Here is a 17,358-nt window from a genome sequence, read left to right as displayed (position 1 = left end):
GACGAAGCTGAACAAGGTAAACATAAACATTTCACTACCAAAGATATGTTTGTATATAACAAAAGTATATATAAACACATACATATACATACACACACACACACACACACACACACACACACACACACACACACACACACACACACACACACACACACAAACAACAACAAACAAACAGTTTTATAAGGATTGCTTGCTGGACACTTTATGAGGATTGCAAACAGTAATAATAGTGCAATGCAAATGTGCAAATGGTGCTGGAATAAATTAAGAATGTTTCATATAACAGGTTGCTTATATATCTGAGGTAGGTGGATATGGCAGTATATATACATGTTTAATTGATGTGTTTAAAACTATAAAATCTATAAATCAATGAAAGGTGGATGATTGGTGTTACAGGGTTATTTCACAGATCACAGATTGATCCTGACACTATGGACTGGTGTTAAGTATTTATCACAGTGACAGCCTGTGGGAAGAAACTGTATTGTGTCTGGTTGTTTTTGGCGAACAGTTTTCTGTACGGGAGAAGCTGACAGTCTATAGTAACTCTGAGTCTGCAAGAGTTTGAGAGTCCTGGATGGAGGGCAGTTTGGCACCCATGAATGTATGACTTAGACTTAGACTTCTCTTTATTGATCCTTTTGGGATGACTCCCACAAAGAAATTAGATTTCCAGCAGCAGATTTTAGCAGCATACAAAACACTCTTTAAACAAAGAAAAAAAATCTATACAGTGTAAGAATAACAATGACAATAAACTTTTAGCTAAGTAAATTACCTCAAAATTGTACTGAAGTAGCATACAGGTCTTTAGTAAATGTACGTTCAACTACTACCAGTACAGGTTTGTACTTAACTTGAGGACCTCAACACATGTTATGTACTGTCCTTCCCAGCTGTATTCTTCACACTGTGTACCATGAATGTACCCTGTAGTAGCGCATGCGCATAGCGGTCGACGGAAGCCGCTGCTGCTGTGTCTGTGTGCGAGCGCGCGCGTGTGTGTGTGTGTGTGTGTGTGTGTGTGTGTGTATGTGCTGGCGGTTCGAAGCTGCTGTCTGTCCCAATCATTCCTCCTTCAATGACTCGTACTGACTCTTCCTTCTTCAGTTACCTCTCCTTCATTCAGCACATTAAATGCTGTTTATGTGATTAACCAGGAAACTGAATCCTCCTGACCAACTAAACTTGAAGCCTGCACATAATTATCGGTACGTGGCGCTAACATCTATTAAGCTACTTCAATTTAAAAAAAAAGAAGCTCTTAGTTATCAAGCTGAGGTGTTAACGTGAAAAGTATTTGACTCTACTCTAAATTAGACTGCTTGCTAAACCGAGCTACAAGCTAATTGCTATTGCCAGATTAGCAATGATAAACTGAAGCCAAGGATACACCCTGTGTGCTGGTGCTAGCATGTTAGCTAACAGATTATATGTACACGTTAACAGTAACTTAACCCCTGTATGATGTACCATAAAGTTACATGGCATTGCTGCAGCTTAAAGGGCAATGCCACTCAGTGGGTTCACTATGGTTGTCCCAGTACTCCTGGGTACTATCAGGTACCATGAAGACTAAAGTTGGGAACCTGCAATGTCATGCAGCTGTAAATGTGGAGCTCATCCACTGAGTTAAAGAGTGTAGTAAGATTATCTGCAAAATGGGTTGATATATTACTATGTATAATTAACTCTAAATGCAGTATTACTATCTTACTATTGTCTTACTGTCGTCAAATTTCATTGATGTATATGTATGTATATATATATATATACACACATTCATACTTCAGTGGTGGCCGGTGACCTTACAAAATTTCAATTTATATATTTTTGTATATATATATTTGATATCCCTCTTAAAATAGAGGAGCAACCTCCTCTGCCTCTATGAACCAGCCTCTTCTGATATACTTTATTATAGGCCTATATATTTATATTTGTTGACAGTAGTATGATGTTAATGTTGTAACTTGGTCCAGCTTTGTTGTTTTTAGCTGTGTTTCTATGTCTGGGCAAGTAAGAGCAATGAACAGTTTTTGCATTGGAGAGATACAATGTCTTAAATTGTAGAAAATGTAATATATTGAGGTTTTGTTGGACAAAAAAAATCACATTTGATGATGTGACCTTTTGCTCTAGGATAATGTGATGGGCATTTGTATAAACCAAACAACTATCAAGAAAATATAGATGAATAGGAGGACATACATTAGAATCTGAGTGACTCACCTCCGGTCCTAACCATTTTCCTTTAATTCAAACTAGGGCTGCAACTAACACAATTATTTTCATTGATTAATCTGCCGACTGTGTTCTTGAATATTCAATTAATCTTTTGGTCTATAAAACATCTTAAAACTCCCATTACATTATCTCAAGGCACAAGGTCACGTCATTAAATGCCTTTTTTTGTCCGACTGACAGTCTGAAACCCCAAAATATTTAATTTACTACAATAAAAGACCAACAAAAGTGGCAAATTCTCACATTTGATTACCCAGAACCATCAAATGTTGAAATTTTTTCCTTAAAAACGTACTCTAGTATTATCAAAATAGCTGCTGATTAATTTTCTTTCGATCAACTAATCCATTCCATCAACTTATCGTTTCTGCTCAAATTCAAACGGCTGTAATTGTAAAATGTAAATATTGTTTATCAGTTTTCAGCTAAATCATATGATAATAGGATGTTATTGATCCATACGTTTCTGTTGTCCAAGTTAATTATTCCACGCCAGTTTTAATCAAAGACCAATTAAATGAGTCGATGTGGTTTAGTTTTACACATATGAGTTTGATTATTTAGTTTATGACTTTTTTTTAGACTTGCTTATGTCTTTAACCACTGAACATCGTTAACACAGCTCTTAAATGCCATCACCGATTACAACAACAAATCAGTCGATTACTTTTGAATGCTGATGGTGGAGACAAGTGACAGGTTTCCTTTTGTTGCAGGAGTGTGTAGGAGCATCATGTGGAGGAAGGCTTCAGCAGCGGCCCTGCTGGCGTTAGCTGTTGGCTATTTCTACTATGGAAGCCCGGACCTGCCAGAGCAGATTCTGCAGTACATCAGCCTGCCAAACTTTCAGTCGTCCTCTCAGAGTCAGAACAGCGTGGAGCAGGTGATCTCCGCTGCCTGGGAGACTCTGATAACTCTGCCGACCCGACAGTGGAGCAAAGTGGCAGTAGGGTGAGTTAGAGCGTTGAACTGATGCATGTCCTTCTGTCTTCTGAAGTTGACCTACTTGATCTCCTGCACACTGTGGCATGTCGAGAGGCTGTAGTCATCTCTGCTAGTGTGAAGGAATGTGTTGTCACGTCGAGTCAGTCCAATTACTGTCTTTACCTAGCCTATAGCCTTTAGGCTGCTTTAGAATAGCCAACGCACTGGGTCAAGGTGGAATGTGATCATTGGCTGGACCTGAAGGACTGCCTACTGGAGGGCTGGACAGATTGTTTCTACCAAGGAGAGAAGTGAAGGGGAAAAAATGGAAGTGCCTTTTAAAGTCTCGGTGGAATGGCAATTAAGGCATCTCTATCTTCCATTATTTCATTTAATTATTTTAAAGTGAAACATAATTATGTGGCTGGGGCACATTACAAGAGGGATTTGTATCAAACCTTTAACATTTTATTTGACTGCTCAAAAGTGAATGTGGCTTAGTAAATGCAAATTGACTGTTGGTCTCCACCCTCAAGTGTTATTAGAGGTGGAGGATGTGGAGGGAGACATGCAAACACACCTCCAAATCGCCCCAAATTACATTGAATTGGATAAATACGTCCCGTTTAAAATGTTTTACAGCAAGAGGGGTTTTAGTTAGTAGTTGTTTAGTAACTAATCAATTAATGCAAGGACACAGGATAAAAACGTAAGAAAAATATTTTTTTATTTCACTGTGTCTTTAAAACAAGCTGACTGTTTACATTTTCAAGGCTGACATGTCTGTATCTGCACAAACCCCAGGTACACACATAGTTAGCATGAAGTTACTTAGTGACATACTTACTTAACAGCTGTTCATTTCTCCAATTTTGGCAATTTAGTCTGACCTGGCTACCAGCAGAACAGTGAATACTGTATATCCTCCTCAGGGTTATTTTGGGTCAAAGCCAGATGAAAATTAAGTTGTTAACTATCAAATAAACCGTACTCCGTCTTTCTCTCCACGTTTGTTAAGGGTGAACGCCTGTGTCGATGTGGTCGTCTCAGGAGTGGGACTGCTGCAGGCTCTGGCTGTGGATCCTGGCAGTGGCCTGGATCATGAAGTCTTGCACTCCAAAGAGGACTTGAAGGAAGCCTTCATCCATTTCATGGAGCGTGGAGCCGCTGCCGAGCGCTTCTTCAGCGACAACGAGGCCTTTCAGAGGATTGCACGTGCGGCAGCAGAGTACCCCGGTGCGAAGGCAAGGCGACCTTACTCCCCAAACTTCTTGTTGTTGGATTAAGTCATTTATTTTTATTTATTTTTTAAATGATCTTCCTTCTGGTAAACTTTACTTTTGTCTTCTTCCAGCTATATGTGGGAGGGAATGCTGCCCTCATTGGTCAGAAGCTTGCCACCTACCCTGATCTGATGGTAGCATGTTTATACTTCTGTTGTAAACTCTTATACTTTCCCTAAATGAATGAGCTTTTAAAGAACCCCAATTAAATAAACCTAGACGATTCATGCTGGTTAGTGAAATCTATGCCAGGTAGTTAAATAATGTTTTGGGTGCTTCACTTTGCAGAAATCCATAGAAAAGTGGACTTAAGAAATAATAAACGTGGGAAAACATATTCTTTAGTGGGCATTCACACAGCCTACGTCGGCCGTCTTTCCATTCATTTTGAATGGGGGTAGTGAGTTTAGGCTGCGCGGGGTTTGCCGCAGGGGGGGGACACGTAAAAAAATGCAGCGGGCCCGGGGTGAAAAAGTTGTCAACCGACTCAACTTTTGGAGCAAAGCAACCCTACGTCACGCTGCGGTGGCCAATCATGTAACCGGCACTCAAGACTTGTCAGTGTGTTTTTAAGGCGGTGTGAGAGTCCCATGCAGTAAACAGGAAACATCACTGCCTCTATCGCTGTCACAAGAAAGTTTTAAAACACGAAACACAAGCACTGAACTGCCCGGGATTTTGTGTAGTAGCTGGATGTTTGCCAAACAACAAAGCACAGTTGATCTGTCTCGCTCGTCTCTTTTCTTTCTCCACAAAATGAGCCTGCCTTCGAGTGCCGCCGAAAACATTGAGATCTATAAACGATCTGACGGAAAACGGTAGTTGTGAAATATAAAGTCTACTTGTGCTACCTTGGAGGGGGGTTAAGGAACACAACAGGAAGTCACACAAATGGGCCGTTTCATGGACAGTCCCCCCCCACTGCACAACCCTGGAGGAAATCGCCAGATCTCTGTTACCCCGTCTGAACGCAGCCTCACGTTGACACATCTGAAGAGGATGCATTTTTATAGTATGAAAATGTGTTTTGGCAGCCTTCTTAACACAGTATTATAGTTAATAGTAGTATGATAGTGTAATATAATTATTAAATTAAATATTCAGAATCCCTGTCCTTCAAATGACTGTTAATATTTTTGTATACCACAGGTCTTGTTATGTGGGCCAGTGGGTCCTAAACTTCATGAGATGCTCGATGAGCAGATAGTCGTTCCCCCGGAGTCTCTCCAGGAGACGGATGAATATCACCTCATCCTGGAGTATAAAGCAGGTAAAGAGAAGAACAAGCTACGGCTTCTACAGGATCGGTTGCACTTACATGACAGCAATCCTTCAGTCTGTTCGGATGTTTCAGTTGTATTTGGTTGTCTTCTCTGTTTCTAGGTGAACAGTGGGGTTCAACCCAGGCACCTCAAGCCAACCGCTTCATCTTCTCTCACGACGTGTCCAACGGTGAGATGAGCTCACTGGAGACGTTCGTGGCGAGTCTGGACGAGTTTGAGCCCGATCTGGTGGTCCTGTCGGGGCTCCACATGATGGAGGGTCAGGGCAGAGAGCTGTGGGAGGAGCGACTGAAGGAGGTCAGTGTCTGAAAGCTGTCCTTTACACTTTCTCCACCTGTTTGTTTGAATTGACAAAGCTGGTGTTTTTGCATGTTTGGGCCCATTTACTGCAAACCATTTGTGCTGTATGTCCCAATGTATTCAACTGTAATCATTATCACAACATTGTCTGCTCCTATGTAAGTTTATTGATAGTGAAAAGTAAAGCTCATGGATTATCCATCTTTTGTGCTAGTTTATGCGAGTGGAAATTGATGAAAGAAATTATAACATTTATTAATTTAAAAAACAAACTATTATTTGCTTTGGGAAAATAGTTTGCAGTAAGTAATGCACTATATGCACTTCACAGTAAAACATGCCAAAACTCTGGTGTGGTCCTTTCAAATGTGCCTACTTTTATTTTAGCTGATTCTTCGATCCAGAAAATAAAAAATAAAAACTTAAGACAATAAATATAATGTTGCATGACATGGATTATTCAAGGCATAAAGTTAGAGATGATATGATTTATTCATCACAAATTATGTATTATTATTCACAGTATGTTGCTCATTAGTCCATAAACATTTTGGTGTAGCTTACCTAACATATTGTACTTGCTTTCCCTCGCAGGCTGTGTTAGCCATATCTGACATTAGTAAAGATATTCCCATCCACTTGGAGCTGGCAAGCATGACCGACAAAGACTACATGAACAGCATCATGCAGGAGGTACATGTGTGCAAAACAGTCGTGTCTAAGAGAGTCTTTCATGTAGTAAACTTCCAAGACAAAAGATGAGTGTGCTTAAAATCCACAAATCCCTAAAGAGTTCAATATAGTGTTTAGGGTTGGGTACCGAATTCGATAGGCACCGACCGAATTGCCGAAAAGTATTATGTACCCAAAAATGCCTTGTCATTCAATACTGAATTTCAGTACCTAAGGAGTAATGCTGCGTTCCAGACACAATTTTTAGCCCGTAAGTTACGACTTCAAGTCACGACTCACGACTTGGTAGCGTTCCAGGCAAAGTCACGACAAACCCTTCTAGCTAGCGTTAGCTAGCGGCTACCTAATGTTGACGTTAGCTAGCGCTAGCTGATACTAGCAATTTCTAGTCGGCGACATATTTTGGGCTTCATCTAATGAACATAACCTGTATATACACTTGTATTTGTATTGTTTTGATTACAATGTGCGGAATTACTTTGCCTATTTATGTCGATTTATTTCTATTTCTCACCGGCGTCTGTACAGCATCAGTGCGTGACGTCAAAAACTGTAACTGGGAGTACAACGATCTTGTACGAGTTCACGGGTAGTAAGTTACGGGGTTTGACTGCCGTTCCAGGGCACTTTCAAGGGTAGAAGGTTGTGACAACACGGATTGCCTGGAACGCAGCATAAATCTCATCAGCGTCAGTGAGCCAATAAGCATGCCGCGTTCTTCTACCAAGATGTAATAAATAATTTTGATTGGCTGTTTAACGTAAGGAAAACTCTACGTTACGCACATAGACACTTACATAGTAGGAGCTGAAAAATAAATAAATAAATAGATTTGTGCCTTAATGTTGTATTTTCTTTTTGTTTTATAAAATTGGTATCGAAAAAAAAAAAGTATCGTTTAGGAACCGGCATCAAAGACATAGTATTGGTATCTAATATTTTTGAATGATACCCAGCCCTATATTTAATTCAAGTGGGTTTTTTTCCTCTGTTTCCCGTTAGCAGGTTATGCCCGTCGTCAGCTCCATTGGGCTGAACGAGCAGGAGCTGCTCTTCCTCTCTCAGGCTGGCGAGGGGCCTCATGCAGACTTGGCTGCCTGGAAAGGCATTCCAGACGTGGGCCAGGTCAGCGACATCCTCCTCTGGATCCTGGAGCAGCACGGCCGCAGCGAGCCATCGTCCGAAGCGGACCTGACTCGCATTCACTTCCACACGCTGGCCTACCACATCCTGGCTACGGTGGATGGATACTGGGGGAACCAGGCGGCGGCAGTGATGGCTGGAGCGCGAGTGGCCAGCAGTCAGGCCTGTGGCCTCCAGTCTGTTGACGTAAGCAAAGTGGAGCTCAAAGCCCCACTACAGTTCCACAGCTCACACGCCGAGCCACGAGAGAAGCTGTCCCTGAACCCAGCAGAGCCTGTCGCTGTGTGGCGCCGAGGAAACGTCACCTTCCACATGACAGCCGTGCTGGTTTGCAAACAGCCGCTCCGAACAGTAGGGCTCGGGGATGCCATCTCAGCAGAGGGACTAGTTTACTCAGAGTTAAAGACCCAGCAGCCCTTCTGAGGTTTGCTTGAATCAGACACTCCATTTGTCTGGAAGTCTGTGGTCGTTGGGTTTGAGTCATGTTACTAAACTTCAGGCCTCCGTGTCCTGATCCAGGTTCTGTGTCTTCCACCCCGAAGCTCCACTGATTGATGGCGTTAATTTTGAATCCTGCCTGATGACTCCTCCAGTCTGCTCCGGTCTCCTCTGTTCTCCCTTCTTTTATCCTCTAGCAGACACAGAAACTGAGGCAGAACTTGACAGAAGTGGATCTGACCGGGCTGTGAGGTGGCCTGACACACCGGCCCGCGGCTCAAAGCTGTCTTCACATACTCCAAAGAGTTTTTGTTGGCTCACCTAATTTACTTTGACCTGCATATCTTAAGTATGCTGTGCCTTGAGAAAATAAAAGGATTAAAAAGTTATATTATTTCCAACATACGTTATATCAGAGCCAAACAAACTTAAAACCAAGCATTACATCGGTTATCCTTCTGAGATAGACACACACACACACACACACACACACACACACACACACACACACACGCATACAAAATTGTGAAGACTAGAAACTGATGAGCGTCTTACTATATTGTAGAATCTAAGTGGTATTCTTGATGTTCTGTGTTTCTTCAACTTTTGTCGCATTCACGTCAAATAGTCAGACTACATCACTTGAAAGCGCATTCTCCCATGGGTGTGTGACTTCTTTACGTGTAATAACTGGCAACTAGACATACTTGTTATTTGTTCCGAGAGGATAAAAGTACTAGAGGGTGTGACAAAGTTTGTGTTTTGTTTGGCTTAAACACTGTCACTATAAAGATGTTTAAGTAAACTTTGCATAACAACAGTTATTATAGGGTTATTATAATCTCTGTTGCTTATAAATTCCTGATGCAGTGACCGTGTAATTGATTGGTTTTGGTTTGGTTTTGAAGGGGATCCTTCTTTATGCAGTAAAGCTCAGTTTACAATCAGATGCTGGCTAATTAACCTCAAGATCATGTTGGCGATAATACAAGTTATTGGTAAAATAAATTTCCATTTCCAAATGAGGTATAGGCCATATGTTATCAGGGTTACTGTACTTGTTTGCTTGTTTATATTTTGTTTTGGATGAGGTTCTTCTTTTCAGTGGTTGCTTTCCCTCACTTATAAAATGTGACTATGTAACACGATTGGCTGGAGAATCTTAAAAGCTGGCCAGTGTGAGTTTCCTGATTCAAATTCTAGCATATAGGTACATTATGCTTTTTCATGGGGTTGTTAGTCATGTTTTTTTCTGAGCTTACTTAGGAAGGCCTGCCTCATGTTAGATGTACATTACGTAACTGTCAGAACAATGTATTTGTATACCTCACATGGCCACAGAAGACATGCAATAATGAAGTCTTAATACAAACATACAACACTAAATTGTATGGCATTTTGTTTAGCAGAATTAATTCTTTGCACTAGTACGAAGTGGCAGGTGTGCCTGTAGGGGTGAATGTAACCTTAACTCCCAACCCCCCTTTGTTTTTAGCAAGTACAATCTATTCAACTTAACTCATTTGGTAGTTTGTGTCTTTTGTTTTTATTAACATTTGTTACTGTCAACAAGTTTCATTTACTTGAAAGTAAAGTATGTATGGGGAGTAGTACTTGGCTTGATTGTGGTACTGCAGGTTATTGTGCATATCTGTCAATGTTGAAAGAACGAACATTTTAAACATTCTCTGGTCCCAGTTTCTTATATTTTCTCTCTTTTATTTCACTGTGAAGTGAATATATTTGGGTCAAACAAGACATTTGAAGATGTCATCTTGTGCTCTGAGAAATATTGATGTTGATTCAATTTTTGTGTTATTTTATCAAATTAAAAAATAAATAAAAAGAACTGTAACCCGACTTAAAATAGTAAGAGTTAATTGGATAGAAACTATTCTGAGCAATCAACATTTGTTTGATGTTGAATAGATTTAAAAGATGTTCAAAGTGGATCAGAGGTACAATATGTGATGTAATATACAGTATTTGTGCTGTAACAAATAATTCGCTACCATTAGGGCTGTTAAAAGGTTGAATATTTTTGTGAGAGCTAAAGATGATCAAATAAGTGTGTTTCTGTGAGAATTGGGCAACCATACAGTACACTTCCAATGGGTCTTTGTGATTAGTGCCAGAAAGCTGAAACAGCTGAGCCTGTCCTGTCATGCAGAAAATGAGTGACACAATTACAGTAAAGTAAAACCTGAAGGAGGCAGTAATGCAACATTGTGGATGCCAACTGCCATAAAACCCTCAAAGATGAAGAAGAAGATTCTGGCAATCTGACAAAGCGGTGTTACGCGTCTGCACCTAATTGGCTAAAAATCTCCGGTACGTGAACCAATCGGAGCCCCGTGCGTCTTTGCGCTGTGTTGAAGGCCCGGCCCCTGAGTCGTGGAGGCATCGCAGCCGAGAAGCCTGGAGCGGCCGTGGCGGTAGTCTCCACCCCGGATACCACACTCCTTCCCCCGGCTCATATAAAGATAGCAAGACTCACAGGCCGTCCTCGGGCTGCTTTTTTCTGGTTGATGGTTAGACTCTGCGAGAGAAGGATGAAGTTCCTTGTAGCCGTTACAATCATTGTGGGATCTCTGATTTTTCTCGCTTTCCCAAATGGCTCATCTGCTGACGAGAAGAAGAAAGGCCCCAAAGTAACTGCAAAGGTAGGTGGTATGTTAGCTCGCTAGCTAGCTAACAGATTACCAAAAATCAAAGCTGTCCCCATTTACTTAAATACTTAATGTATACAATCGTTTTAATTAGTGCATGTAGCCGGGGTAATTTAAGCAGACAGCAAACTGAATGAAATGGGTTAACGTTAAATGCTTTTAACGGGAACGTTGCTTTTGGCTAATCTGAGTGGAACTGATTTAGCTATCGTAGCTAGTACTTAGCTGGCCTTAACGTCAACTGTCGGTATTCCAGATGACGTTTTATTAATTGCCCTACACCCATTTAAGCTTCAGTTATGGTTTCAGGCTTAAACTATTGATGATGACTCCTTTAGCTAACCCTCTCGGCTGCATCTCAATGAGATGTTATCATGTCTGGCCTTATGTCTGGGTGCAGCAGGTTTGTCCACGTCTACAGTTAATGGGAAGCTTTGAGCTGACACCACAGACTCTTTGTTTCAAATGTTCCTCACTGCACAACTCAAAATGACTCCTTCAATTGCAAACAAAAGACTGACATCCCAAACTAAACCTCTCTTTATAAATACATTTCTATTAAAACCTATCTTGCATCCCTAATCAGTGTTTTTGTACTGCCAGTGGTGAGTTATAGTGAGTCAGTTAGAAGAAACTTGTGTAGATTTGGAAAAAAAAGTTGTAACCTAAACTTTAAACAAATTTTGACTGTGTGCCTGTAATTTTAGAATATTGGAAAAGAGCAGTGAAGAGAAAATATAAATACAATTTTGTTACATTAGAACTGGGCTTAATCGGGCATAAACTTTTGGCTGTTTTTTTAATATCAGGAAAGCCATCACATGGGAATGGCTCGGCTAAAAACTCCCCAACAAAGGAAGCCTTAATTGCAGTGGTCGGTGAATTATATTGTATGGTGTTTTACATATTGCTCATATCATAGTCTTAATGTAAAACACTGGAAATAATGCACCATATATTTGCCTACATGATATAACCCATTTAAAGATCTGATGCCTTCAAAAGTATGTAAAATAACTTTTTAACTTCTGTTATAGGTGTTCTTTGACATGAAAATTGGAGAAGAAGAAGTTGGAAGGATTGTCATCGGGGTGTTTGGGAAAACTGTTCCAAAAACAGTCGACAACTTTGTCGAGTTGGCGACAGGAGAGGTGAGAACGTCCCAGCGTGTGCTCAAAGTGCGACAGCCTGCAGTGATTTGTAATAGTAATCACATCATAATAGCAAATTTAAAATAGTTGAAGCAGACATAAACAAATTGATACACATTCAAAGAATAATTCCTTTTTATTTTTACACAGTGACGGAGCATAGAACAGGTATCAGTTTTCAGTTCGTATTGTATACTTTTAAAGGTCCAGTGTGTAACGTGTTTAGTTGTTCATTATCAAAATCTGTGTTGCCCGTTCACAAACTTGTCCTTTTTCATGAATATTTACCACCACCATCAATTCCAAGTATTCCTATTGGCTTGAAATTTTACATTTGCATGAACAGGGGTAGACGCTCCATATTCTTGCGCCACCTTGAAATACGTTAGCCGGTAAGGGACATACAGGACATACTGCGCCTTCTTTCCACCTTGCTCAGTTTTCGCTGTCGCATGATAAACTCACAGGTGCTGCTAATGGGTATTGTAGCTTCCCGGCCCCGGCAAGTTTGAAGAAGGAAACATGGAGGACCACACGTATTCAAAATCCAAATTTCAGGAACAGGAGTCTTCTTCGCCCAGAAAAAGAAAAAGGATATTGAAAAGAGCAAGAGACCGGCGTCATCAGAAAAAAGCATGAAGGCTACCGTAGCTGTAATACGTACTTTGAACTGCGTGGCGTGAGAGAGTTGATGGCGATATATGATCTCAACGCTAGATGGGAGAAATTCCTACACATTGGACATTTTAACTTGTGGTCAACATCCTTTGTTTACTTTCCCCAAACCATAAACAGCCAGGTCCTGGAGACACACTTTAAATAAGTCGTTTGACTCTCATGTACGTGATCTGAAATGTCCAATACAATCATCATATCCCTTTCAGATTTTTATAGGGTTGTTTCGTTTGTTCTCATGAAACAGAGAGGATTCGGTTACAAAGGCAGCAAATTCCACAGAGTCATCAAGGACTTCATGATCCAGGGTGGAGACTTCACCAGAGGAGACGGCACTGGAGGTAAGACATCTGCACGATGGCATTTAACTCTGCAAGAACAAACTTGCTCATGACCTTCTGCATCTGTGCTCTCCTGAACATTTAATGGCTTGAGGGTTGTTTCGCAATTGGGCTTTTTTTGGGGTTTTACAAAAAGCAGTTCTCAACTGTGCAAACCATCAAGAAAATGACAAATTTCCGGGCGCCCAGATAGCTCAGTTGGTAGAGCGTGCGCCCATATATAGAGGTTTACTCTTCGACGCAGCGGGCCTGGGTTCGACTCCGACCTGCGGCCCTTTGCTGCATGTCATTCCCCCCCTCTCTCCCCTTTCATGTCTTCTGCTTTCCTATCAAAATAAAGGCTGAAAATGCCCCAAAAAAATCTAAACAAATGAATAAATGACGAATTTCCAGTGTTCACTTTTTCTTGTTTCATATAATTTAAGTAACAGATTTGCTACAATCTCCTGAGTGTCTTATTCTATTATTTATTTTATTTTTAAGTTTTTTTTTTTAATGGGCATTTCTGCCTTTTAATGATAGGACAGCTCAGACATGAAAGGGGAGAGTGAGGGGGAAGCGCAGGAAAACATCACAGGTCGGACTCGAACCCTGGACCTTCTGCATCGAGGAATAAATGTATATGTGCACCTGCTCTACCAACCGCTAACCGGCCACGTTTTATTATTTAATAATAATAATGTCATCAGATAAAGTGAAGATAAACATTTGGCATTTTTCAAGCCATCCAAGTGAGATGCAAATGATGCTATCAAGGGAGCGAATGTTTGTGGGGGAAAAAAAAAAATACAATACCAAACATCAACTAATTGTCTTGCAATGGTGTATGTTTTCTTCAAATAAAAGGCAAAAGCATCTATGGAGACCGTTTCCCCGACGAGAACTTCAAGCTTAAGCACTACGGCCCTGGCTGGCTCAGCATGGCCAACGCCGGCAAAGATACCAACGGCTCTCAGTTCTTCATCACCACCATTCAGACCCCATGGCTGGACGGCAAACACGTCGTCTTTGGAAAAATTCTGGAGGGGATGGTGAGTGTGAGGCCCGACAGTGATCCCATCAGGGTCACTGTCTCAGTCACAACTAGGGACAGTAAAACCGCTGCATGTGATTGACTGATCAATCAGTCTAAAGTGTGCTTTTCGCCTGCTATCCAAATGCTACAGAATTATGTCTGGTTTGCCACCAACTGAGATTAAGGCTGGGCAATATATCGATGTTGGATTGATATTGTGATATGAGACTAGATAATGTCTTAGATTTTGGAAATCGTAATATTGTAAATGGCTTAACTATAGTCCTTTTCCTGGTTTTAAAGGCTGCATTACAGTAAAGTGGTGTCATTTTGTGTTACCAGACTGTTCTAGCTCTTCTATTATTTTTACCTTTACCCACTTAGTCATATCTACATTACTGAAGGTTATTTCTTAAATCTCATTGTGAAGATATTTTGTTAAAGCACCAATTGTCAACCCTACAATATCGCCACGATATCGACATCGAGGTATTAGGACAAGAATATAGCTATCTGATTTTCTCCATATCGCCCAGCCCTAGCTGAGATGGACCTACAGTCGCTGTTGAGATGCCAAAAACAGCAGGTTTAGTTTCAGACTAAGATACTAGACACTCGTTTTCTGTTCTGTGCCCTCGTCAGCTGCACCATGAACAGATCTAACAAGGAAGTTAAGAGTAACATGCAGGACGGTCAGCTTAAATCAACGTTTTTCCACTTTTCTAATGCTTCTGCGTATGACGTCGGTAAAAGATTGTGCAAAATGACTCAGAATTGCATCAAAATGATTAAGTACCAATTTGGTCCTAAACCTTTCATGACTTTACGGTTGTTTCAGTTGAGGTTTTGAGAAAAGCAGTTAAGCAGCACAAAACTGTCCAGAAAATCTCTTAATTTTCAGGATCTACGCCTTCTCTTAAAGAGTTTGATTAACATTTTGCCACTTTTCTAAATACATATACACATATTGACATTGTGGCTTTGACAACAAATGGTACAAAATGATGTCACCATCTAAATGTTAACACTGAAGTTGAGTAGTGTGTATGACTGAGTACATTTAGTAAAGTAATACAACTTAAACTAAGTTTTTCCATTATATACTACTTTTTTTTTTTTCCTCCAATACATTTATCTGATGGCTACAGTTACTAGTTACTTTTCAAATTAAGATTTTACAATTGGATGCTTAGTTAATTAGTTTATAAAGTAACTCATTGTTACAGATTAAACTACCCCGCAGTATAAAATAGTTAAAAAAATAAATAGTTTCACTTTAATCATCCAAAAACACTAAAATGATGCATGTACATTAATGCAGCAGTACTAATAATCCAACATTATGTATAATGATACAACATTAAAAAGGGACCATTCTCCGTAAGGAGTACTTTTGATGTATTAAAATCCTTTTCCTGATGACACTTTTTTTTATTTTACCTATGTAATATTTAAAATGCCGAATTTTTTTTGTGGAGTATATTTTTACATTCTTAAGTAAATCATCTGAATACTTCTTTCACCAGTAATGTTGGATAAAGCCTTTTTGTTATAAAACGTTTTAAATGAGATTTTGACTGTGCTGAACCATTCTAATAACATTTCTTTTTTTTCTACCTTCCAGGATGTGGTGCAGAAGATCGAAGGCACAAAGACCGATGGCCGTGATAAGCCTCTTAAAGATGTTGTCATCCACGATTGTGGCGTAATCGCGGTGGAGAAGCCATTTGCAGTGCCCAAGGAGTAGAAGAGTGCTGCTGAGAAAGGACTGGGGGGGGGGGGGTGGATCGTGCAGGCCACATTGATTTGTCACTAACAGCCATGTGGTTCAAGAGAAGGGGCTTTTGGGTCATTTGGTGGGGGGGGGGGGTCTGCCGTCTTAAAAGCACCAGAAGAGCATTAACACCAAGCAATCATGACGACACTCTGGGTCCATTTACCAACGAGCATTCCAAGGTGCACTTAACTGTTGGTTGTTTTTGTAAAAAAAAAATGAAATCTGAAATAAAGGGTTTCAATTTTTGTTAAAATGCGGAGTGAATTTCATTACACCTGGGTATCGCTAGCACCAACATTTAAGTTTGGGCTTTACTTGTTACAATGAGAGTTTCAATTGTTTAATATAAACATATTTAGACAACAAATGTGGATGAGTGTTAGAAACTGGTTATATGGAACCTTCAAATCACTTCTTGTTTACATAGATTACATACACTGTATGCTCATTCTTCTTTAGGGGCCCTATTTACTCAGATATGTTGCTATCCCATTTGATTAAAAAATAATCTTTGCATAGATTTCTAAAAAAAGGAGGAAACCTTGTAGAAATAATTATTGGCTACCCTGACCAGTGGTGGAAAGGAACTAAGTGCAGTTACCAAGTACTGTACTTTAGTACAGTTTTGATGTTCTTGTACTTTACGGAGTATTTCTATTTTAGTTTTCTCCCACATTTTGATCTTTTAATATTGCTATAGATGAAACTACCCAGCAGTAATTAACCTTCACCAACTGCCACATTAAAGTGATACAAACATTAATGCATCAATGGTACTTTAAATATGTGTTGATGATAATGCTTTGCTTTTTCAAAAACCTAAAACCTAATTCTTCTGTTGAAAGCTTTTCCATTTGGGTATGGCAATAAGCGAAAATCAAACTAAGAGGACAGGTTAAAGTGAAAGGTTTTTGTTAGGCAGAATGGTCCCTTTCAGATATGACATTTATATCATTGGCATAATATTGCAGATGTTTTAACAGGTGAGCAGCATTTTAATGTTACAGCTGGTGGAGGTGGAGCACATCTACTTGATATACTGTTGGATAGTTTAATTTAGTCTATGGCAAAGTACAATATTTTACTAACTGATCAAATATTTTGTTTGTAAAATCTGAATCTGTAAAGTAACAGCTGTCAGATAAATTTAGTGAAGTAAATATTTGCCTCTGAAATGTGGTGGAATAGATGTATAACGTAGCATATAATTGAAATAGTCAAAGTAGAAGTACCTCAAAACTGTCTGTACAGTACTTGAGTAAATGTACTCTGTTACTTTCCACCACTGTTGCTACTAAAACATATATATAGGTGTATATATATATATCCTTATTTTGCAGAAGACACGAACACACCTCTGGACTAAACATGGCAGGCTTTTAAATCAAACTCAACTTCACTAAGGGCCACACT

General features: G+C 39.9%; 2 protein-coding genes across 4 annotated transcripts; both read left to right on the top strand.

The window, feature by feature from the left end:
• The first annotated feature begins 1,001 nt into the window (after positions 1–1,001).
• On the top strand, positions 1,002–10,177 carry adpgk (ADP-dependent glucokinase). 3 transcript variants are annotated; one of them, XM_078256653.1, is made up of 8 exons: positions 1,003–1,217; positions 2,970–3,204; positions 4,196–4,421; positions 4,532–4,594; positions 5,610–5,730; positions 5,844–6,040; positions 6,638–6,736; positions 7,739–10,177. In XM_078256653.1, exons 2-8 carry the CDS (start codon positions 2,987–2,989, stop codon positions 8,300–8,302), a joined length of 1,488 nt encoding a protein of 495 aa, XP_078112779.1. In that variant the 5' UTR covers positions 1,003–1,217; positions 2,970–2,986; the 3' UTR covers positions 8,303–10,177. The 3 variants fall into 3 exon arrangements, with proteins under 3 accessions (XP_078112781.1, XP_078112779.1, XP_078112780.1); XM_078256654.1 differs by having other exon boundaries at positions 1,004–1,217; positions 7,742–10,177; XM_078256655.1 differs by lacking the exon at positions 4,532–4,594 and having other exon boundaries at positions 1,002–1,217.
• Positions 10,178–10,712: 535 nt separating this feature from the next.
• Positions 10,713–16,198, top strand: ppib (peptidylprolyl isomerase B (cyclophilin B)). The gene is made up of 5 exons (XM_078256652.1): positions 10,713–10,980; positions 12,024–12,137; positions 13,060–13,153; positions 14,000–14,184; positions 15,793–16,198. Exons 1-5 carry the CDS (start codon positions 10,846–10,848, stop codon positions 15,913–15,915), a joined length of 651 nt encoding a protein of 216 aa, XP_078112778.1. The 5' UTR covers positions 10,713–10,845; the 3' UTR covers positions 15,916–16,198.
• The last annotated feature ends 1,160 nt before the right edge of the window (positions 16,199–17,358 follow it).

This window comes from Sander vitreus, chromosome 8 (genome assembly GCF_031162955.1).
Source record: "Sander vitreus isolate 19-12246 chromosome 8, sanVit1, whole genome shotgun sequence".
NCBI lineage: Eukaryota > Metazoa > Chordata > Actinopteri > Perciformes > Percidae > Sander > Sander vitreus.
This window is presented reverse-complemented; position numbering and strand designations above follow the sequence as displayed.